Source organism: Neofelis nebulosa, chromosome 18 (assembly GCF_028018385.1).
Source record: "Neofelis nebulosa isolate mNeoNeb1 chromosome 18, mNeoNeb1.pri, whole genome shotgun sequence".
Lineage (NCBI taxonomy): Eukaryota > Metazoa > Chordata > Mammalia > Carnivora > Felidae > Neofelis > Neofelis nebulosa.
In genome coordinates, this window is record NC_080799.1 from 30448412 (window position 1) to 30472149 (window position 23738).

At 46.8% G+C, this 23738-nt stretch overlaps 1 protein-coding gene across 2 annotated transcripts in view; it reads left to right on the forward strand.

The window, feature by feature from the left end:
- SYT17 (synaptotagmin 17) overlaps window positions 1–18024 on the forward strand; it is an 83052-nt gene extending 65028 nt beyond the window's left edge. For both annotated transcript variants that reach the window (XM_058711931.1, XM_058711930.1), the window contains exon 8: window positions 16642–18024. In XM_058711931.1, the coding sequence (XP_058567914.1) occupies window positions 16642–16838 (197 nt within the window). In that variant the 3' untranslated portion in view covers window positions 16839–18024. The remainder of the gene's footprint in view (window positions 1–16641) is intronic.
- The last annotated feature ends 5714 nt before the right edge of the window (window positions 18025–23738 follow it).

Below are 23738 nucleotides of genomic sequence, written 5' to 3' on the forward strand. Positions count from 1 at the left end.
ACGGTAGAAGCTTCTTTCTTGCTTGCACACTGGTGTTTGTGGGCTCTTTCATGAGTAGCCTTCTGTGCAAGGATTCAGCGACCCAGGCCCCTTCCGTTTTGTGGCTCTGCCTTCTCCTCAGGCCGTGGAGGGTTTCACCTCTAGCTGGTGGTTGGGAAAGAGAAAGTGTTGAGGATTGTGTGGGAAGTTTTAATAGGCCAAGCCTGGAAGTTACGAATATCACTTTCACTTCCATTCAGACTCCGTTGGCTCCAGCTCTCCGCGAGGGGGAGGCTGAGATAACATCCTGCTGCTCGTCCAGGAAGAAAAGGCTTTGGTGACCTCACGGCCATCTCTGCCAAAAGGGCCCAAGTGGGCAAATAAAAGCCAACCTGGGCCCTGAACAAGCTTGCTCCCCTGCCTCCCCGAGCACCTGCTGCCTCTGAGCTCCCCATGAGTGTCAGTGTTGGGGGGATCCCACCTCACCGAACCCCAGGCTCAGGGAATTCAGCCCAACGAGAGCAGTTACTGTAGTGAATTCGCCAGATACCTTTTGGCTGGCAAGCCCTGGACACCTGCTGACGAACGAAAGGAGTTGACCACTGGTTCTCAGCTGGGCTGATGTTGTCTCCCAGCGGACATTTGGCAGGGTCTGGAGGTGTTTCTGGTTGTCACAACTCCAGGGGTGCCACTGGCATCTGGTGGGTAGGGCTCGGGGATGCTGCTGGCATCCCACAATGCACTGACAGCCCCCCACGATGGTGCTGAGGTGGAGACACCCCCGAAGCAGAGCGGTGGATCTGCTGGTCTTGGAGTTTGCGGGGTGAGGTGGTGACCTCTGTGAAGGGCAGGCGGGGTGCCGGCTCAGAGCCAGTCTGTTCCGGTTAGGTGCCTGTTAGAGGCATGTTTCTTCTCCTTATGGCATTTTAAGCTCTCTTCATTCTTAGTGGTTTTTCTTTGGCTGCCTGAGTGTGAAGAATTCAGGGGTAGAAACTCTTGGGTGAATGTGTGCTCATCTGTGCAGATTTTTCAAATGGCTTCCTTGCTTCCACCCATAAAAATGTGGGCAGACAGAAGCATGCTCTGCAAACAAGCCTCCTTCCCAGGTGGTATGACCTGGACAGATGGAGTGCAGCCTGGCTCTGCGGGCGAGGGGGTGGGGGGCCCTCTCAGGAAGAGGAGCAGGGTATTTTTAAATCCGGTCTCTGCTCCTCCCCACCTTGTGGTTTATGGGTACGTGTCACTTGCATGTGGTGATGTGCAGGGTTCACAAGGGAAGAGGAGTTCTGATGGCTTTTCAGTATTGTAATTATAAAGGATATATATTTATACACACATGTATGTGTATATAATACAACCATTAGGAGAGAGTAGAATAAAAAGTAAAAATTCTCCCTGCTTAAAGGTGGTTACTCCTAACAAGTCTTCTTTCTAGGAATATATGCATTTATGTGTATGTGCACATGTATGTGCCTATATATCTGGCAGATGTACATGAGTGTGTGTGTGTGTGTGTGTGTGTGTGTGTGTGTGTGTGTATCTCCACCTGCTATTGTGCTATTGTGAGTATCCAAAATATATATGCTTTTCTGCAACTTGCTCTTTTCACATAATGGTTCTTGGACATTTTTTCATATTAGCATACTTATATATAGGAGAGCCAGGCACCGTGGACACATTAGTGAACAAATTAGACAAAAATCCTGGTTTTGGGGCACCTGGGGGATGCTCAGTCAGTTAAGCGTCTGACTCTTGATTTCAGCTCAGGTCATGATCTCACAGTTTGTGAGTTCGAGCCCCGGATCAGGCTCCATGCTGACAATTCCAAGCCTGCTTGTGATTCTCTCTCTCTCCCTCTCTCTCTGTGCCCCTCCCCTGCTCTCTCTCTCTCTCTCTCTCTCTAAATAAATAAATACATGTTAAAAAAAAGTCCCAGTTTCATTAGATGGCTACTGGAACATGGGAAGACAAGTAGCAAACAAAACAAATCCGTATGATGCCATGTAGAGATGATGTTCGGTGCTAAGGAGGAACAGAAGGAAGGAAAGAGAATAGTGAGTTTTGGAGTGAGGATTGCAAGTTTTTCCAAGGTAGCCGGGGAAGGCCTCATGGAGAAGGGGACATTTGAGCCAGGATGTGAAGGCAATCAGAGAGGAGATCGGAGATGTGCCACGTGGATGTGAGTGAGTGTGGGAAGAACATTGCAGCCAAAAAGGATAGCAAGTGTAGAAGCCTTTACATGGGAGAGCTAGCAGGCAGACCAGCATGGCTGACACGGAGCACAGATTCCCCTAATTATTTGTACCAACCACGTGATATTTCATCAAGTCCAGGAATTGAAGAAGTTATTTAATTAGTCCCCTGTTGGTACCATTGGGACTAATGCCAGGGTTTTTTTTGCAGTTAGAAGAATCATTGGGGTTGGCATCCTCAACGCGTCTCTGCTGATGTGTCCAAATATACCATGAACTAAAACCCAGCCATGGGATTGCTTGGTCGAAGCATAGATGTTTGTCTGTTTTGATAGCTAGTGTCAAAATCTGCAACCCCCCCCCCCCCAAAAAAAAAAAGTGGCACAGTTTTATTCTTTTCTGTCTCCTTGCAAACGAAACAGATGGTTTTGGCAAATATTTTTGCACCTTTGTGGCCCAGGGAGGCCCCAACTCCTGGCCGCCCAAAAAAGGATTCTTGTAAGGCTGAAATAAACAAGTTTTGAAGATTCTGAAGTGCTGAACAGCTACGAGGTGATTTTTTTTTTTTAACCTTTAAAAAGCATTTTGATTTTTAATATATATTATATAATAATTCAAATATATGGAAAAGTACAGAAAAATAATCACAGGCAATCAGCACCACCCTCCCCACCCCCCCCACCCCGATCTGCCTCAGATTAATTTTTCATTTCTTAGTTGCCCTCGGCAAAGCAATTCCACACTGGTTGCTGGCTTCCAGAACCCAGGGTGTGCAATTATTTTATTTTGAAGTGAACTGTGTGAAAAAGGGATACATGGACTTAATCAAGGTTTAAAACTTTTGCTCTTTGAAAGAGTTAAGAAAACAAAAGAGCAAGGCACACCTTGAGGAATTTTTTGGGGGCGCCTGGGTGGCTCAGTCCATACAGCATCCGGCTTCAGCTCAGGTCATGATCTTGCAGTTTGTGGGTTCGAGCCCCGTGTCGGGCTCTGTGCTGACAGTTCTGAGCCTGGAGCCTGCTTCGGATTCTGTGTCTGCCTCTCTCTCTGCCCCTTCCCCACTCGCTCTGTCTCCTCTCTCTCTCAAAAATAAATTTTAAAAAAAGAGGAATTTTTTGCAACACATAACCAATAAAGAACCTGTATCCAGAATACATAAAGAATTCTAGTAGCTCAGTAACAAGACAACAGTCCACAATTCAGTAAAAAGCGGGCCAAGGTTTGAACAGATGCCCTTCACAAGAAGACACAGGAATGGGAAAGCAGCACCAGAAAAGATGCTCTACCTCCTTAGTCATCAGAAATGCAAAGTAAAACCACCGTAAGATCCACTGCACATCCACTAGCACAGCTAACGCCGAAAATACTGGGGCGCCTGGGTGGCTCAGTTGGTTGAGTGTCCCTCCGTCTTCTGCTCAGGTCATGATCTCGCAGTTCGTGGGTTTGAGCCCCACGTCGGGCTCACTGCTGTCAGCCTGTCAGCACAGAGTCTGCTTTGGATCCTCTGTCCTCCTCTCTTTCCCTCCCCCACTTACGCTGTCCCAAAAATAAATAATTTTTTTTTTTTTTAATTTAAAAATAAGGGCTGAAAATACCAAGGGTTGGCCAGGATGTGGGGCAACTAGAACTTTCCTGCATTTCCGGTGGGAATGCAAGACGCTGTAACCACTTTGGAAAACAGTATGCATGGCCTTCTAAAGTTAAATACACATTTACCATACAGACCAGCATTCCACTAGGAGTGGAAGAGAAACGAAAACATACGTCCACAAAAAGTCATGCACACAGATGTTCCTAATGGCATTATTTGTTAACAGCCAAAAACCTGGAAACAACCCAGATGTCCATCAACTTGTGGATGGATAAACCAATTATGATACATCATGCATTAGACTACTACCCAGCAATAAAAAAGAAAAAGATACTAATACACATACACATGGATGAATCTCAAAAACATTATGGTATAATGCAAATGACTATATACTGTGTGATTCCATTTTTATGAAATTCTGGCGTAAGCAAAACTTAGCCCACTTGGGTCAGGGAAAAGGATGGAAGGGAAAGGGAAAAGAAGGAACTTTGTTGGAGAGAGAGAACTATGTATCTTGATTATAGTGGTAGTTACGTGTTCGTATACAATAATCAGTATACATCCAATTGTGTTCTTAAAATGGATGGATTTTATTCTGTGAAAATAATACTTTAGTAAATAAAACCGAAGAAAATTTTTTTTTAATTTTTAATTTTATCTTATTTATTTTTTTAGTTTTAGTGACTTCTTTATTTTTTAAGTTTATTTATTTGTTTTGAGAGAGAGAGAGAGAGAGCACAATCGAGGGAGGGGCAGAGAGAGAGAGGGAGAGAGAGACAATCCCAAGCAGGCTGTCTACTCTCAGTGCAGAGCCAGACATGGGACTCAAACTCATGAACCGGGAGATCGTGACCTGAGCTGAAACTAAGAGTTGGACGCTTAACTGACTGAGCCACCCAGGAGCCCCATAAGTGTTTTGTTTTGTTTTTTTTAATTTTTTTTTTTTAACGTTTCATTTATTTTTGAGACAGGGAGAGACAGAGCATGAACAGGGGAGGGTCAGAGAGAGAGGGAGACACAGAATCTGAAGCAGGCTCCAGGCTCTGAGCTGTCAGCACAGAGCCCAACGCGGGGCTCGAACTCACAGACCGAGAGATCATGACCTGAGCTGAAGTCGGCCGCTTAACCGACTGAGCCACCCAGGCACCCCAGTGTTTGTTTTGTTTTTTTTTTAATAAAATATGTGGATGTGATTTTAATTTGCATTTCTTGGGAGTCTTGTGGCATGGAACATCTGTCATGAGCTTTTCCTGTGGAAGGAGAAAGGCATTTAAGGCAGGGGTGCGCCTTGAACAGGATCCAGCGTGCTCATGGGTCAAAAGTAGACTTGAATCTTTCATTTGCTGTTGTGATTAGACAGCACATCAGGGTGCTGGACCCTTCTGTTCAGGCCCAGGATGGTGTTTCTGGCCATGTGTGGTCTGGTTGTTGTGGTCACTGGGATAACCTGGCGGGACCCACCGGGAGCTCCTCGGCCTCTCTCCGGGGACTGTGGCCTTTTTCCCTCCTGTGACCAGCCTGTGAACGGAGTAGCCGCACAGACCCGGAAACAGATTTCTGGGGCAGAAAGAAGCAAGTTAACGGCTATGAAAGTAAAACGGTTGAGTTTGTGTGTTTGTCTTTTACTGTCTCAACATTTTATTGAGACCCTTTAAGAAAATATTGGAAGAATTACTCAGTCAACACCTGTATCCCCATCACCTAGATTTTACAATGACTATTTTGCTGTTTGCTTTGTCACACGTCTAACCATCTCTCTGTGTATCTCTCAATTCATGTTGTTTCCATGCCTTTCGAGACCAGTGGCAAACTTTAGTTCCCATTCGTTGTTTAAAGTTGACTTTTTGCTGAAGCTTGACATACAGAAAATCGTTACACAGGCGTGACTTATGAAGAAATCACTGGCCATTGGTGATTAAGTGAGTCTCCTGCCCCTTTCCTGTCTCCAGAGGTTGGGCATTTGTGATGGGCTGAAAGGTCCAACCTTCTAATCATGCCTTGGGCTTTCTGGCAGCTAGATCCCATCCTGAAACCATCTGGAGACCTCAGCCATATCATTAGTATACAAGAAGACACTCACCAGTTGAAGATTCCATGGGTCTTAGAAGCTCTTGTGTCGTGAACCAGGGACTAAGACCAAATATTATAATAAAAGATGCTCCTATCATCCGTTTCACTTGGAAATTACAAGGGTTTTAGGAGCTCTGTGTCAGGAAGTGGCGGCAGGGACCAAATATGTATGTTTTATTATGTCATTTCATGTGCACTCATTTACATATTGTCTGTGACTCCTTTCTTTTAATGTTTGTTTATTGAGAAAGAGAGAGAGAGAGAGAGAGAGAGAGAGAGAGTAGGGGAGGGGCAGAGAGAGGAAGAGAGAGAATCCTAAGCAGCCTCTGTGCTGGGAGCCCAGGGTCCAATGTGGGGCTCAATCTCATGAACTGTGAGACCGTGACCTGAGCCAAAATCAAGAGTTGGACACGTAACCAGCTGAGCCACCCAGGCGCCCCTGTGGCTGCTTTCTGCTGCAATGGCGGGGTAGTTGCAACAGAGACTACAGTTGGCCCTTGAAGCCTAAAATATTTACTGTCTGGCTCTTTATGGAAAAAGTCTGCCTACCCTTCTCCTGATGTAACACCTCTGGGCTCTCTTTCATTCATCTTATTATTTGATTTATTCTCTGTTATTTTATATCCACTCCTCCCAGGGAAGAGTTGGCTTACCTGACTGGGAACAGTTTTCCTCTGGAGGTCCACAGCCTTCTGCTGGATGGGATTAAGGTGGGTCCCAGCCCTCCTCTCGCTGGGACCTACCTGCCTACAATGGGCGGGGAGGGGTGGGATTCTCTGTAGCTCCTTCAGGGCACCTGCTGTTCAGGCTTGGCCCTGCAGGGCCAAGGCCTCCACTGGTTTTGGTCAGAGAAGTTTAATTCCAGAACAACTAATAGGGCCAGGCCTCCTCCCACGGTCCAGCTGAACTACCAATCCAACCACTGTTTTGTTCTGCATCTAACACAGTGTATCTAACCCGGCCCCGTGAGAATCGCCAGGGGAGCATTTGAAAAACCCTGGAATCTAGCCCCTGACCCCAAACCAATCAACAGAATCTCTTGCACTGAGTTTCTGGGCACTAGGCTTTTTCAAAGCCTTCCAAGTGACTCACATGTCTGCGATATTTCTCCTTTATTTTCTCAATTGTTTCTCAATTATTTCTGAAGACTGGGAGGGGAAGATTCGATTAATTACCCCCTTGGAGGTTCAGCAGGTGTTTTGCAAATAGCTCTGAAGCCAGTTTGTAGCGAACATTTCCCCCAGAGGGATGCCAGCAGCTCAGAAACAAGTGTACAAAGATGATCCTCTTTCAGATACATACATTGTGGTTGTTCGTGTAAAAACAAGCACATTATATTATAGTCACACCTTTAAATGCTTCCTCCTAGATGGTGTGATTCACACGCAGAACTGAAAGTGATTCTTCCACCCATATGCCATCTTTATAAACGCAGGCTCCACATGGCTCAGTTTCCGCACAGAGGAGTGGAAAAGTGGACCAGCGGTGGTCCAAAGGAATTTCAAAGGGAATTTCAGTCTTGAGTCCTATGTCTTGAGGAAGGTGGAAAAGACCTAATTCCAAGGCCACGGTGACAGTTCTCAGAGCCTCTTCCTCCACTCCCAGGTTTGCGGATTAATGAAGGGAAACCCCAGGCCACATGCTTTTTTCCCTTAAGGCAGGGTTGCTCATTCTCAGTGCTTGCGGGCATTTGGGGCCAGATGATCCTTTGTTGTGAGGCTGTCCTGAGTACAGTAGGGTGTTGAGCTGTATTCCCCCTCTGGTTGTGACAGTCCAGATGTCTCCTAACTTTGCCAAATTTGGGGAACAGAACAGGCCCAGCTGAGAACCACTGCATGAAAGGAATTGAACAACTCGTTAAGCTCATATATATCCTGTAGACCTGGCCAAAAGGGACTTCCACCCTGGGCCTTGTGCTTTCTTTTTTTTTAATTTTTTTTAATGTTTATTTCTTTTTGAGAGAGAGAAAAACAGAGCATGAGTGGGGGAGGGGCAGAGAAAGTGGGGGGAGACACAGAATCCAAAGCCAGCTCCAGGCTCCAAGCTGTCAGCACAGAGCCCGACACGGGGCTCAAACTCACGAACTGCAAGACTCTGAGCCGAAGTCGGATGCTCAACCGACTGAGCCACCCAGGTGCCCCTGGGCCTCGCGCTTTTAGTGGGGTGAGAGGTCTGAAGGCAAGTCCAAGGAGTCAAGGTAACATGCCCACCGCACGCTCAGGGCTCTCTCTAGCGCATCCTCAGGAAAGCAGGCCATGACGGTAGTGTGTGGGCCCAAGGAGACAATAATAGTATTCACCTTGTAAATAGAGTTGCGGGAATGAAATCATTTAGTGTCATCACGAATCCATAGAACGGGGGCTGACACACCATATGCACTGTTTTTCGAATCGATAGTCGGTAGACATAAGACAACTTCCTTGTCTGCTGCCTCCCTAAAGAAGTAGCCATTCAGATGCTGGAGGCAGACCTGCTGAAGCCTAGAGAGATGATGGGAAGGTCTCCAACATGGCGCCTCACACACCAGCTGGAGGGTCTAACTCCCCTACGAACACATTCACATGCAAAATATTTCTACTCCCAATCTTGTTGTCATATATCAGGGTCCGTGGAAGGGGGAATGGGTGAGACTTTTCCTTCTAAGAGAAGAAGTGATGCTGAGCTCTGAATGTCCGTCCTTTTTGCCACAGGCAGGCTCTGTGACCTTGGGCGCTCAACCTCCTAACCCCTCTGAGCCTCTAATTCTCTGTCTGCAAAATGGGGATATAAACAGTACCTTCTCTGATAGGATTGTGGTGGGAATTGAGTCAAAAAATGTATATAAACTACTTTTCTCAGTGCCTAGCTACAGGACTCAGGATTTGGACGCTGATTTTTAATTACAATAACATTGTTATCTAAATTGTCCTTGTGACTTGTCGGAAGGAAAAACATGGAGAAGAACGTGCTGTTTGAATAGCTGCTATGAATCACAAAATGAAACCTCACCCTTAAGTCATGGATGAAACTTCCTTAGAACCAAAGGAATGTTACAGTTGAAAAGGGTCTTAAAACCTAAATAGACATACCCGTTGTAAAAATGGGAAAACTGAGGCCCAGGGAAGGGATATGATTTACCTAGTTTTGAAGAAACATCTGAAACATTCAGAGAGAAAAAGAAACAAAAGGGAGTGCTATAGTTTGAGGAAGTTTTGCAAAGGTTGACAAGAGAATGGGCACCATCTTTGTTGGGGTGCGTCAGAGCTGGCCAGTGGGGAGGAGAGACAGGAGGAAACAGGGCCAGGGTGACTGCTTTGGGGCTTCTTTGAGGGTTGAGGTAACTCTTGAACATCTAGACAAAGTCTGGGGATCCCTCCGTGCTGAGGAATTAGGGAGGACTGGAAAACAGCCCAGAATGGGTTTTGCTGGCTTCACGCATTTTTTTTTTTTTTTCAGAAGTGGGGGAACAGCTCAACTCAGCACCCAACAGGTGGACTACAGGGTCTGTGACGAGGTGGGGCTCTGACCGTGACCTGAGAGCACGCCTGCACTGTGCTGTCAGCCTTGAGGCTGCACATGGGGTATCACCTTGGGAACCATACATGCAAAATGGGGAGCTGTTGAGATTTTTTTTTTTCCTTTTAATTTGCAGTGTTTATGACACCCACACGCTAAGTCATCCAGCTTCCCTTCCAGACCGGCTGCCTTGGCAAACTCAGTTAACAACCCAAAGAGTTTAGCTCTTGGGGGGGTAGAACAGCTTCATTTTCACAGCAAATATCAACATGTGAAAGCCTTAGCTTGCTCCTGACTCACTCAGGGCACCCAGATTTTGACTGGAGCAGTGGGCGATCTCCCTGCACCTCCCTGCACCTCAGTCTCCCAAGCTGTAAAGTGGGCCAGTGATAGCAACTGCCTCAGAGCCGTGGTTCTCAATGGAGAAGGGTTGGATGCTGCTGCTGGGGGATGTGTGACAGTGTCTGGAGATAACTTTGGGTTGTCACAACTGGGGAGGGGACTGCTTGCTAATGGCATCCAGTGCTCAGAGGTGCTTCTGAGCATCCCGCAATGCTCAGAACAACCCCACAAGACAGAAAGATCTGGTCCCAACTGTCACTAGTGGTAAGGGTGAGAAGCCTCACTCTAGAGGGGTGATAGGAGATTTCACAAGTTAATCCACATGATGTGCTTAGCCCTGGACCATGCATATGGTAGGTGCTTAATAAAGGGGCGTTATTCTCCATGCTCCTTCGAAGCCTGGTCCTTGAGCCCAGTGGGTACCTCTCATCATGCTTTGGCTTTGCCAGAGTTCTTTCCCTCGCCTGAATTGCCATGGTGAGTGGTGCCACAGAGGCAGACAGATTTGTTGATAATTCTTTAGAGATAAGTTGAGCCTAAAATTCTAGGATGTGGAACGTGCCAGGTGTACCCAAGCCCTGTCTGAGGATGGAACTGGACTTTGGTGGCTCATCTGTCTGCACAGAGGACCGTCCCCAGAGACAGAAGCATCAGGGTGCTTGAGATTTGTCAAGGCTAGGGAGAGAACACAGTGTGACTGACAGGTGGCAGCATGTTGCTGGGCAAGGTGGTGGCTCTACTCTATAACCATGGGGGAAAAGGGCACTAAAGGGGTTTTGTGTGAGTAAATCTTCCACTGACTGGACCCTCTCCCCTTTGACTTTAAAAAAGGCTTTAAAATTTTAACTGTGCTTAATAGAAAACTTATCATACTTTCTTTGACCCGCTAACTGGAAAACTGAACTTTCTGACTGATTTGGAGTCATAGCTGTAAAAATAAATGGTTACAAAGTGAATATCCCTTGGCTGGATGAAGGAGTACAGGGTTGTTTGCCCCTTTACCAAGTGGCCCCCTTCTCCTGTACCTTTTTTTTTTATAACTTTTTTTTTAAGTTTGTGTATTTATTTGAGAAACACAGTGTGAATGGGGAAGGGGCAGAGAGAGAGAGAAAAAGAATCCCAAGCAGAGCCCAGCGCAGAGCTCGAACTCACGAAACCATGACCTGATCCAAAACCAAGAGCCACCCAGGCTCTTAACCAAGGCTGAGCCACCCAGGTGCCCCTCCTGTACTTTTTTTTTTAAATGTTTATTTGTTTATTTTGGGACAGAGTGTGTGTGAGCGAGTGGGGGAGGGGCAGAGAGCACAGAGAGAGAATCCCAAGCAAGTTCCACGCTCAGTGCAGAGCCCAACGCCGGGCTCAATCTCACGACTGCAAGACCACAACCTGAGCCCGTGTCTAGGGGCGGTCGCTTAACCGACTGAGCCACCCAAGTGCCCCTCTGCTGTACTTTTTAAAGTTCTTGTATCTGTCTGCTAGTCACAATCCACTAAATTAATTTAAATTACTGCACATGGGGAAATCAGATGACCAAGCTTATTCGGAGTATGTCTAAATCCACGAAGAGGAAGTAGATTCTTAGAGAATATGTGAGGAGCCCTCTCTATGGGTTTGACGCACGGGCTTGGAATCTGTTCTGACTATTGTGATGCCTTTGTGCTACCACCGTGCAGGTCATTGGAAAGTTGCTTTCAGATGACTAGGGTACATCGTCCACTAATACTAGTGACTGTAGTAGAATGAGTCCCCAGAACAACCAGTAGGAATATTTGGGGATGCCTTACAACAACATTGCCAATTGTGATTATTCCTAAAGAGGAAGAAAGTAGGGATCTAGTTACGAAGAACTGGCTCCCTTCACGGGGTATTTGCTGCAAATATTCGAGTTTTGTCACAACGAGCTCAGTGACTTGGTTTCCTTATCTGTAAAATGGAGGGGTTGGGGTATCCAGCCCACTGTCTCTGGGCCCCTTTCTGGATTCTACGTGTATCTGGTCTTAAGTCCCCGTTTCTCCAACAACACGCTCCCTAGAATTTACAGTGGTAGCAAATCTTGATACTCTCCCAGGCCACTTTTTTATAATCGAAGTCATTAGTTTTATTCTGCTCTGGCTTACTGTCATTTGCATTTTAAATGTTCGATTTCTAAAAGACTGTTAAGATTGCCATAACTTTACCCAATGGTGTGCGAGTGCTGAAGCCTGCCAGTTAACTCAGATGGTCACAGCAGCTACTGTTTCCCTGTCAGAAAGGCTGAATCACTGAGGAGCGCCTGCCTTTCGAGGGCCAAATGATTCACGGAGCCAAGTTACTTTGCAAAGTAGGATAAGGAGCGTAGGATATTAGACTTCCTTTTAGTCTTCTTCCCCTTCTGGCGATTTAGATGTGGATTCTCTAATGGCAACTTGTTTTTCTCTTGTTTTCTTTCCAAAGCAATATGTACTTGGAAGAAGTGCAAACTGTACATACTTATATAATACAGAAGGCAAAAAGTTCCCTGTTTTCCCTCTCTAGAGAGAGCCACTCTCAACAGTTTGGTGAAATTCCTCCAGATTGTTTTCTATTCTATATATTAACACTTTTTTAACAAAAAAAGAGTGTGTTTATGTATACTATTTTGCATCTTCTTTTGTCTCCTAGCAATATGCCTTGGAGATTTTTCCATCTCATATATATATAGGTCTATCTCATTTTTAACAGTGACATTGGTTTCCATGGCATTATTACATCAGGAATGATTTAATTAGTCTCCTCCAATCCTACTCTGGATGCCTCCCAAAGCTGATCTGAAGACAATGACTTGGGTTCAGGTAAACTACTAAGGAGGTGATCCCAGGAAGTATTGACAGGAAAGTGAGGAAGTGAGGCAGAAAAGGGAGGCACGCCAATCGGGACATTTGGTAAGTGGATAACTGCAGCCTGGAAGGTCCCTAAGACCATGAAGTGATTGGCTGGAAGCATTCACCAACTTAGAAAAGCTATTACCATTATTTTTTTATGTTTATTTATTTTTGAGAGAGAAGGAGTGTGAGCGGGGAAGGGGCAGAGAGGGAGGGAAACAGAAGATCTGAAGCGGGCTGTGCTGGCAACAGTGAGCCCGATGTGGGGCTGGAACTCATGAGATCATGACCTGAGCCGAAGTCGGATGCTTGGACTACTGAGCCACCGAGGTGGCCCTAGAAAAGCTATTATACTCACGGTTATGGTTTATTACAGAAAAAGGAAACAGACTCAAGTCAGCAAAGGAAAGAGGCACACAGGGCAGAGTGCAGGAGAGACCAGACCAGAGTTTCCAGTCGCCCTCTCCCAGTGGAGTTGTAAGGACAGCACTTAATTGTCCCAGTTAAGTGGAAACACACTTGGAGGGCTGTCAACCAGAGAATTTCACTCAAGCCTTGATGTCTGGGATACTGATTAGGGGATCAGTCACATAGACATTCCAGTGGCTGGCTGACCCTAGTCTCCAGCCCCTGCTGTTGAGTGGCCCAAGCATTCCACCAGAAATCATAGTTAGCACAGACTGGCATGGCCCAGGCAGAGGGCTCTGGGTGCTTGAGGTAGGACACGACCCACAGAGGCTTTGGGTGGCCTCTAGGGTGGGCCGAGGGGGTGGACAGAGGACCACAGCCTCAGCTACGTTTCTTCATGGACATTTTGATTATTTGCATTTTTCATTCTTTTTAAAATGTATTTATTTATTTTATTTTAGAGAGAGTGTGGGAGCAGGGGATGGGGGGTGGGAGGGAGAGAGAATGAATGAATGAGTGAATGAATGAATGAATGAATTCCAAGCAGGCTCCATGCTCAGCACAGAGCCCAACATGGGGCGTGATCCCACGACCCTAGGATCCCAACCTGGGCCGAAATCGAGAGTCTGATGCTCAACCGACTGAGCCACCCAGATGCCCCTCCATTTTCCATTCTTACAATGCTCTAGAGCAAGAGTCAGCAAACTTTTCCAGAAAGGGCATGAGACAAACTACTTTCAGCTTTCTGGGCCACACAATCTTTTTTGCAGGTCCTCAGCTCTGCTACTGTAGTGTAATGGCAGCCACAGACATTATGTAAACAAATGGATTTGACTGGGTTCCGATAAAACTTTATTTACAGGGGCACCTGCTGACTCAGTCGGTTTAGTGTCTGACTCTTGATTTCATGCAGGTCAGGATCTCACAGTCATGAGATCAAGCCCTGCATCGGGTTCCTTGCAGGGTGTGGAGCCTGCCTAAGATTCTCTCTCTCCCTCTGCCCCTCCCCTGCTTGCATGCACTGGCACATGCTCGCTCTCTCAAAAAAATAAATAAAAATTTTATTTACAAAAACAGGTATTAAGCCAGATTTTACTTATAAGGCTCTGATATCCAGACATTATCCAATATTTAATATCCAGAATATACCCTTGTATGTATATCTTTGTCTGTGCAGATAAATCTATGAGATAAATTCGTAGAAATAGAACTGCTGGATCACAAGTTATAACATTTTTATTTTGAGTAGATACTGTGAACCTCTCCCAAAAGTTGAACCAACTTCCTCTTTCACCAACAGTGCATGGGAGTGTTTGAGATTTCCTTTCTTTATTAAAACCCCTTTCCCAAGGAAAACCTACATTCCATTTACTAGGGTGTATCTGCATTTTCCTTCTTGAGCTTTGGAGAGGCAGAGGAAGGTAGAACATTCTGCCTGCAAGGAATGCCTGGAGTGGCCTCATGGTAGTTATCTTGCTTTACCAAGGCCCACAGAGAAGGGCACTCTGGTAACTTGTTTTTGTTTGGTGAGATCAAACCTTACACTGCCCACGAAGCATGGTTCAAAACAATCCTGAGTGTTACCTTTTCAAAAAAAAAAAAAAAAAGCATAAATGCATCAGAGAACTCCTTAGTAATGTCTTATTAAGCAAAGATTCCAGTCCTGATTTCTCCCTTCTGTAAGGGATCTTCACGTAAACAAGATTACCCACGCATACTGAACACTTTACCAAGTTACAAAAAATATACGTGGTCCAATTTTCGTCCACGTTACTGACAGGTGCTGGACACTTGAGTGGTGCTAGACCTGATTGGTACAGGCTAGCCTCGTTCATCCTGGGCCTTTTTGGTGTTTAGACAATGGATGGGGTTTTGGGGTTTTGTTTTCCCACTTTTCTTTTTTTCTTCCCATTCCCCCCCTCCCCAATTTTCATCATTTAGAATTCTTGGTATGAACCTCACAGGGGAGAACAGAGGCTCATTAGCATTCAAGTTCTGTTTTTGGCTGCATATTTTAGCTGGTTTATTTGATAATCGGCATCCCTCCTGGGATCCAGCTCGCTTTTGCTCGGCTCATGCTGGGTGAATCTGTGATATTTCCCATTCTGCAGTCCTTCATTTATAACACAGACACAGCCTGCTTTCCCGTTAGCGAGATGGCATGCCCGGACTACCCACACGCAGATAAAGAATTAGGCGGAACTTGGCCGAGAAGATAAATCAAGCTAACTATCTCATTAGGCTTGAAAGACACAAATTAAGCTTGCATTAGAATTAACAGGGAAGCCTTCCAAAGAGACACACATTACAACAAGGGGTAGAAGACATTGCCATGGCCGTTTCTATCAGGAAACTTGCCTTCATGGCTGGGAACAGAGGAAACATAAAATCTCTTTTATAAAAGGTCCACAGACAGGGGCGCCTGGGTGGCTCAGTCAGTTGAGCGTGCAACTTCGGCTCAGGTAGTGGTCTCGTGGTTGATGAGTTCAAGCCCCACGTCTGGCTCTGTGCTGACAGCTCAGAGCCTGGAGCCTGCTTCGGATTCCCTGTCTCTGTGCCCCTCTCCCACTCATGCTGTGTCTCTCTCTATCTCAAAAATAAATAAACATTAAAAAAAAATTTTTTTTTAAAGGTCCACAGACAGAAATCTGGGATCAAAATAGCAGGATAACATTCATCAAGTGCTTATCTAAGTACTGTGTGCTGAGAGCATTCCACACATTATCTCACTGAAACCTCACGGTGACTTGTGAGGTCAGGTACTATCACGATTACTGTTGCGGGGCACCTGGGCAGCCCAGGTGGTTAAGCGTCCGACTCGTGATTTTGGCTCAGGTCAAGATCTCACACTTCGTGAGTTTGAGCCCCAGGTCGGGCTCTGTGCTAAGAGCGTAGAGCCTGCTTGGGATTCTCTTTCTCCCTCTCTCTGCCCCTCCCTCCTGCTCACTCCCTTTCTCACTTTCGAAATAAATAAACATTAAAAAATTCTTTACCAAAAAAAAAAAGAAAAGGTTCCTGTCTCATCTAGGAGGAAACCGAGTTTCAGTCTGCATTTGTCCCAGGGTCCTAGAGCTGCCAAATGATCGCCCAGGGTGTCTGGCCCCGTGGCCCGCAGTGGTTCATCCAGCATGAACTGGCCCCCCAGGGGACATTGGCCCCGCCTGGAGACACGTTGGGTTGTGACGGCTCCTGGCATGTAGTGTGTAGAGGCCTGAGGCACTGCTAACCATCCTGCTGGGCACAGGACAGCCCCCATGACAAAGAATTACCCGACCCCAAATGTCAGCAATGCCACGAATGAGAAGCCCTGGGTTAACTCCGCGGCCAGCCTCCAGTGACGGCTGACTGTCCCGCTAGAAGTCCCCAGCCGTAGTGCTCTGCAGACGGTGGGGTGGGGCGACGGCCGTAAGTTTGAAGCTGCACGTTGGAGGGTATGCGGGTGTCTGGTGGAGCCACGACAAAGGCTGAGCGACGGGAACATGCCTGGCGTGGTGAGGGCCACCTGGTGCCGTGGGAGTGAAGGGACCACGAGAAGAGGAGATGAGGGACGTGGGGAGTTGTCACCGATAAGAGAAACAGACGGTGCCCGAAAGCAGGAGCCCGTGTCTGCAGCGGAGGACCGTGTAGACTAACGACCTGTGTCTTGTTCTTGCCCCCTTGTTCCGTTCTCCTCCTTCCTTGCAACCTCCCCCCTGCCACCCCCGCCCCTCTGGCTCCCCAGTGTTCGGCCACAACATGAAGAGCAGCAACGACTTCATCGGAAGAATTGTCATCGGCCAGTATTCTTCGGGCCCCTCCGAGTCCAACCACTGGCGACGGATGCTCAACACTCACCGCACTGCCGTGGAGCAGTGGCACAGCCTGAGGTCCCGGGCTGAGTGTGACCGTGTGTCCCCTGCCTCGCTGGAGGTGACCTGAGGGCTGCGGGAAAAGCAGCTTTCGTTTGTTTAAAAAAAAAAAAAAAAAAAAAAAAAGGAAGAAAATTTAAGACGGAAAAAAATGTGTCACATGCCTGTTACATCCACACTTAAACACTCACAACACACACACACACACACACACACACACACACACACCCTAAATCCTCTCAGAACAGTGAGGAAGCTGACTACTGAACACAAAATGGCTGCCCTCAATGAGCAAGACCTGAGAACTTTCTGGAAACCCCATCTATATGTCACAAGCTGACTGGGCTCTGCCATGAGACTCATTGGCAGTGTTTGTTCCTGTTGATACCCCTGCCTCAAAATGCACTTTCAACCCTCAGGCCAGAGAAAGGGCCTCCTCAAGGGCGCCAGCCTCCTTTGAGACGAAATTCTGTAAGAGCATGGCCACTGTGTGGGAGGCCCGACCCCCATGTCCAAAATGCACACCCGCTGACTGGGTGATTTCTGAGCAGGCCGCTGATCCCTGGGGTTCTTCCAACCTGATACCTTTCCCCCAAAGTGTAAGTACTTTGCCTTCTCTTTAGTGGACGTGATAGATTAGACTATTTGGAGAAAACAAATGGCAACAAAAAATATTCCAGTGTAAGAAACTTCCCTGGCTTAACTGAATTTGTCCTTGTGTTAGCTTATTCCTGGGGACCCCCTGTGGGTACGTGTGTGGATGTTCTCATGTGGGTGCCCTCACAGGTGAACGTGTGTGTGTGTCCCCGTGTGTCCTCTTGGTGAGCACCTCTGTCCTGAGCTCTCCCTTCTCTCTGCCTCTCCCTGTGAAATTTCACCCAGTGTCCTCCTGTCTGTCAAGACCCCACCTTCAGTAACAGCATGTGCGTATGTCAAGTAAATAGAATACGATAGAGCAAAAGTAACCTTCTTTGACCGAATCCTGGTAACAGTGACACACAGAAGACCTGCAAAGGACAGTTACGCGGATTAAAATGGCCACCGCACCCCCATCCAAGATGACTTCTTCCTTGTCATACTCCGAGGATCTCTCTGTATTTGTGTGTGAACCAAAGTCATTTTTCTCATGTAAGGAGTTAGTGTAGTTAGGCTAGATCTCTCCCCGTTGGATGCTTCTGTATCTTTCCCACAGCCTAATGTCTGGCATAATGGGGAGCTATTTATTGAAATTAAAGATTATTTATTTGTGCCATGCATTTGAGTTCTCTTTCTTCATGAACATGGGGCATAAAGCGTGCGAGGATGTTTTGGTTACTACTGCTGTGTAACAAACCATCCCAGCAATTCAGAGCACTGGTATGGCCTGGAGGTCAAGGACAAAAGGCAGGAAGGCTAGGTTAAGTTTCTTAGGAGGAAAAAAGAGCACTTTCCTTCTCTATTAAATGACTTCCTTGGGGCGCCTGGGTGGCTCAGTCGGTTAAATGTCTGACTCTTGGTTTCGGCTCAGGTCAGGATTTCACGGTTTATGGGTGTGAGCCCTGTGTCAGACTCCGTGCTCGCTCTCTCTCTCTCTCTCTCTCTCTCTCTCTCTCTGCCCTTCCCCTGCTCGCTGTCTAGGTCTCTTTCTCAAAATAAATAAATAAACATTTTAAAAATGCATTGGAGAAATGAAGTGAAATGGCTTTCTTCCCATGGTTGTCCAGAAGAGGGTAAAAGCATGAGAGAAACAGGGAGTGAGGGAAGGTGGGTACACAGCAGGCATTCGACACTAGAGATGAGGTGATAACCGTGTTCGGGCCCCTGGGCTTTGGAGCCATAGAAGCCACAGATCAAATCGTGGGCCCACCATTCCCTAGCCACGTGTCCTACAAGCCTCACGACTCCTCTGGGCTTCGGTCTCCTCGTTGTCTTAGTTGAGATCACCTCGAAGCAAGGGCTTGGATGCAGCTTGGGCGCTGGGGTGGTGACCGCCCCGGAAGCCTAAGTGGAAGAGTAAGAGGAGAAAAGCTGATGAAGGCTGCATCGACCGGCACTGCGGGCAGCTGGGGCTCAGTTATGCTGGGGACCCCACAGAACACACTTGAGAACGATCGCGATAGGGAAACTGGAATAGTTAACTACTGACCCTCATCTCTCAGGGCCCGAGGGTTGTCGCTGACCTTAAACGTTTGGCACTTTAGGACGGTCCCGTGTGGGCTCAGAAAGCTTCAGTAGCACCAAGAAATCCTCAGGCAGAGAGAATGAGGGGCATGTGATCAGCCGGGTGTGTGGCCTACGGGCACCACCAGCTGTCCTGTCTGAAATAGGGTGACAGCTCCCCCCCAGTAGGGCTCATGCGAGGATCTGCCTGGACGATGCTCGCACAGCCTAAGCATGCGGTGCGTGCTGGCTCTTCCCAGGAGGCATGCGTCAGACGACGTTTGCTGGTTGACCGGAGGGGACGGTTGTAGGACGGATGTCAGAGCCGTCCACGTCTCCGAGGAGAGAGTTTGTCAGGGATGAGGGAAATGTGTTGGAAGGTGAAGGAATGACTTGGTTTCTATAAAACTTGAGCCCCAGGTGCCCTGGCCGGGGCTCCCCATTTGTTTTCGTTAGCATCTTCCTCCTCCTCAGCGAGAAGGTGGGAAAGGAGATTCATGGGCCACCTACACACCCTTCTTTGGGGCCTGGGGCCCCAAGTTCAAGGGGAGGAGGTAGGGCAGGAGCAGTGCTGTGAAGTTTAGAAGCCGAGTCTGTTTTCCCACCCCCGGTCCTTGAGTCCTCTCGGTTCTTGGGACCCAGAGCCTCTTAGGATTTCAGTCCACCCCCTGGGACTTGACATGTGCTGTGACCTGTGCCAGCCCTGCTCAGACATGATGAGTCCCGGGGCGCCAGGAAGATCTATTTGGAGCACTGATAGGGTTTTTTTTTTCTAGAAAGCTGGGATCACTGCAGGGGAATGAAGAAAAGGATTCCTTTCCTTTCTGGGTGACCTGTCTTCTACTGCCAGTGGGGTACCTGCCCTTTTTCCTGTTCAAAAAGACCATTTAAAATAACTCAGGAATTGGGGTGCCTGGCTGGCTCAGTAGTTAGAGCATGCAACTCTTGATCTTGGAGTTGTAGGTTTGACCCCACCATGGGTGTAGAGATTACCTAAAAATAAAATCTTTTAAAAAAATAGGGGCACCTGGGTGGCTCTGTCGGTTAAGCGTCCGACTTCAGCTCAGGTCATGATCTCACAGTTCACAGGTTTGAGCCCCACGTCAGACTCTGTGCTGACAGCTCAGAGCCTGGAGCCTGCTTCGGATTCTGTGTCTCCCTCTCTCTGCCCCTCCCCCATTTGTTCTCTCTCCCCTCTCTCTCTGTCTCTCTCTCTCTCAAAAATAAACACTAAAAAATATTTTTAAATAAATAAAAGCTAAGAAACTAAGGGAGATGGTTGATAGATGATAGGTAGGTAGGTAGATAGGAAGGAAAGAGGGAGGGAAGGAAGGAAGGAGGGGAGGGGAGGGGAGGGGACAATCTTCACTGAGTCCTCAGGTCACCATGAGCACAGTGTGTGTGAATGTGTGTATGAGTGGCCGGGGCGGGGATGGGGCAGTAATGCCATCACACAATAAATACAGCTTTAGGAAGACAAAATATATATACTATGTTATGATGAGATCTCTATTACAACCTCCAAATGACAGCAAAGATCATATTTGTTAAGGAAATTACCTACTTTCTGGTCAGTATATTGAGGTCTAAAGCAGAGGTTGGCAAACTACTGTTTGGCAAACAAGCCAACTGCTCATTTTCGTAAATGAAGTTTTATTGGCATCCGACCAGGCCCGTTCCTAGTCTTTGGCACAGGTGAGTAGTTGTGACAGGGTCCCCGTGGCCTGCAAAGCCTGAAATACTTGCCCTGTGGCTCTTTACAGAAGTTGAAGTTATAGTAATGTAGGATGAGTAGGTCTAGAGAGCTAACGTACAGCATGATGCATATAGGTAAATAACACTGCACCGAATACCGAAATTTGCTAAGAGAGTAGATTTCAGGTGCTCTCATCACCAAAAAGAAGGTAACTATGTGAGGAGATGATAATTAGTTTGACTGTAATAACATTTCACTGTGTATGTGTGTATCAGGTCATCACATTGCATACCTTAAATACATACAATTAAAAAAAAATTTTTTTTTAATGTCCATTTTTGACAGAGAGAGAGACAGAGCATGAGCAGGGGAGGGGCAGAGAGAGAGGGAGACCCAGAATCTGAAGCAGGCTCCAGGCTCCGAGCTGTCAGCACAGAGCCCAATGCGGGGCTCAAACTCACGGACTGTGAGATCATGACCTGAGCCGAAGTCGGATGCTTAACCGACTGAGCCACCCAGGAGCCCCAGTATCTTTCATGTTTCAAAAGAATTTCCAGTGGCCTGTGTCTGAACACCCTCCTCCCCACCTAGTGGGTTCGCACTCTGAATGTGCTTGATTTCCGTGACAGCAGGGGCCCCGAAGTGCAGTGCACCCGATGACTGAGAGTAAGGAGAAATTATCCAAGCTTTATGTTTTGTTATCAATCTTAAAAAAAAAAATTGTTGGAGTGACTAGGTGGCTCAGTATGTTAAGCGTCCGACTTCGGCTCAGGTCATGATCTCACTGCTCTTGAGTTCGAGCCCCACGTCAAGCTCTGTGCTGACAGCTAGGAGCCTGGAACCTGCTTTGGATTCTCACTCTCCAGCTCTCTCTCCCCCTCCCCTGCTCATGCTCTATCTCTGTCTCTCTCTGTCTCTGTCTCTCTCTCAAAAAAAAAATACTTTTTTTAAAATTCTCAATTTGGGGGCAGAGTATTCTGTAAGACCTGATATATTAGCACAGTAAGTAATCCACACACATCACTTATATAATAAATGTATGTCATTCCTAAATAAATACATGTGCCTGCGCTGGGATGTGCACCAGCACCCGGTTATGAGGCAACTGGTAGATATGAGGCATGCTGTAGGCTGAAACTGAGCCTAAGCTGTGCTCGGAGCCTGAGTCAGGCTTTGGCAGGCCCCCCGTGGCCCCCCCCCCCGCCGGCCCAGAGCCAGCAGGGCAACGCACGCATGCTGCGTGGGCACAAGCTAAGTTAGAAGTTATGCCTCACAGGCACAGCCGCGGGTGTTCCAGAGAGAAAACCAGCGACTGGGACGGGTTTGACTCCCTCCTGTGAGTGCCAGCCACACAAAGTGTCAGAGTACCTGATGGAGCATCGCAGGAGAGGAAGTGGGGAGTGGGGAGTATGCAGGGTCCCCTGCCAGGAAAGGGCTGGCACTGGCTCAGTGATAATCCTAGCAACATTTGCTATCATTTATTGAACATCTACTACTTGCCAGCATCTATGCTAAGTTTTAACGAACAAATAATTTCATTCAATCTTTGTGGGGTAGGTTCTGCTGGTGTCCCCTATTTTATTAAGGGGGAAGCTGAGGCCTCAGAAGGGCAAAGTGACTTGCCTGACAATACACAAAGTGGAGGAGTGAAAGACTCCAGTTTTTAGAGACATTAATTCCTAAACGCAATGACATTCCCAGTGAAAACAGCAGTGGATGTGAAAACATTTATTTTAGGGGCACCTGGGTGACTCAGTCGGTTAAGCGCCTGACTTAGGCTCAGGTGATGATCTCACAGTTCGTGAGTTCAAGCCCCGCGTTAGGCTCTGTGCTGACAGCTCGGAGCCTGGATGGAGGCTGCTTCAGATTCTGTGTCTCCCTCTCTCTCTGCCCCTTTCCCACTCATGCTCTGTCTCTATCATGAAAATAAATAAACATTACAAAAATTTTTTTAACATGTATTTTTTTTTAGGAAATAAATATTTATTAAATTCTTGGACCTATTTAGTGAACAAACATAATTGTTAGCCACTTTTTAAATTTGCATCCAAGTTAGTATAAAATTCAATAATGATTTCAGGAGTAGAATCCAGTAATTCATCCCCTACATATAACACCCAGTGCCCATCCCAAGTGTCCTCCTAAATAAATGCCCCTTGCCTATTTAGCCCATCCCTCTACCCACAACCCCTCCAGCAGCCCTCAGTTTGTTCTCTGTAAGACTTTCTTATGTTTTGGCCCCCTCCTTGTTTTTATATTATTTTTGCTTCCCTTCCCTTATGTTCATCTGTTTTGTATCTTAAATTCCACATATGAGTGAAGTCATATATTTGTCTTTCTCTGACTAATTTCGCTTAACATAATACCTCTAGTTCCATCCATGTTGTTGCAAATGGCAAGATTTCATTCTTTTTGATTGCTGAGTAATACTCCATTATATATATACCACATCTTCTTTATCCATTCATCCATCAAGGGACTTTTGGGCTCTTTCCATACTTTGGCTATTGTGGATAGTGCTGCTATAAACACGGGGGTGCATGTGTCCCTTCGAAACATCACACCTGTATCCCGTGGATAAATGCCTAGTAGTGCCATTGCTGGGTCGTAGGGCAGTTCTATTTTTAGTTTTTTGAGGAACCTCCATACTGTTTTCCAGAGTGGCTGCACCAGCTTGCATTCCCACCAACAATGCAAAAGAGATCCTCTTTCTCCGCATCCTCGCCAACATCTGTTGTTGCCTGAGTTGTTACTGTTAGACATTCTGACAGGTGTGAGGTGGTATCTCATTGTGGTTTTGATTTGTAATTTCCCTGATGATGAGCAATGTTGAGCATTTTTTCATGTGTCTGTTAGCCATCTGGATGTCTTCTTTGGAGAAGTGTCTAGTCATGTCTTTTGCCCATTTCTTCACTGGAGTATTTATTTTCTGGTGTTGAGTTTGATACGCTTTTTATAGATATTGGATACTAACCCTTTATCTGATATTTCATTTGTAAATATTGTTTCCCATTCTGTCCGTTGCCTTTTAGTTTTGCTGATTGTTTCCTTCGCTGTGCAGAAGCTTTTTATTTTGATGAGGTCCCAGTAGTTCATTTCTGCTTTTGTAAAAAAAACACTTAAGTCCGGGCAAAC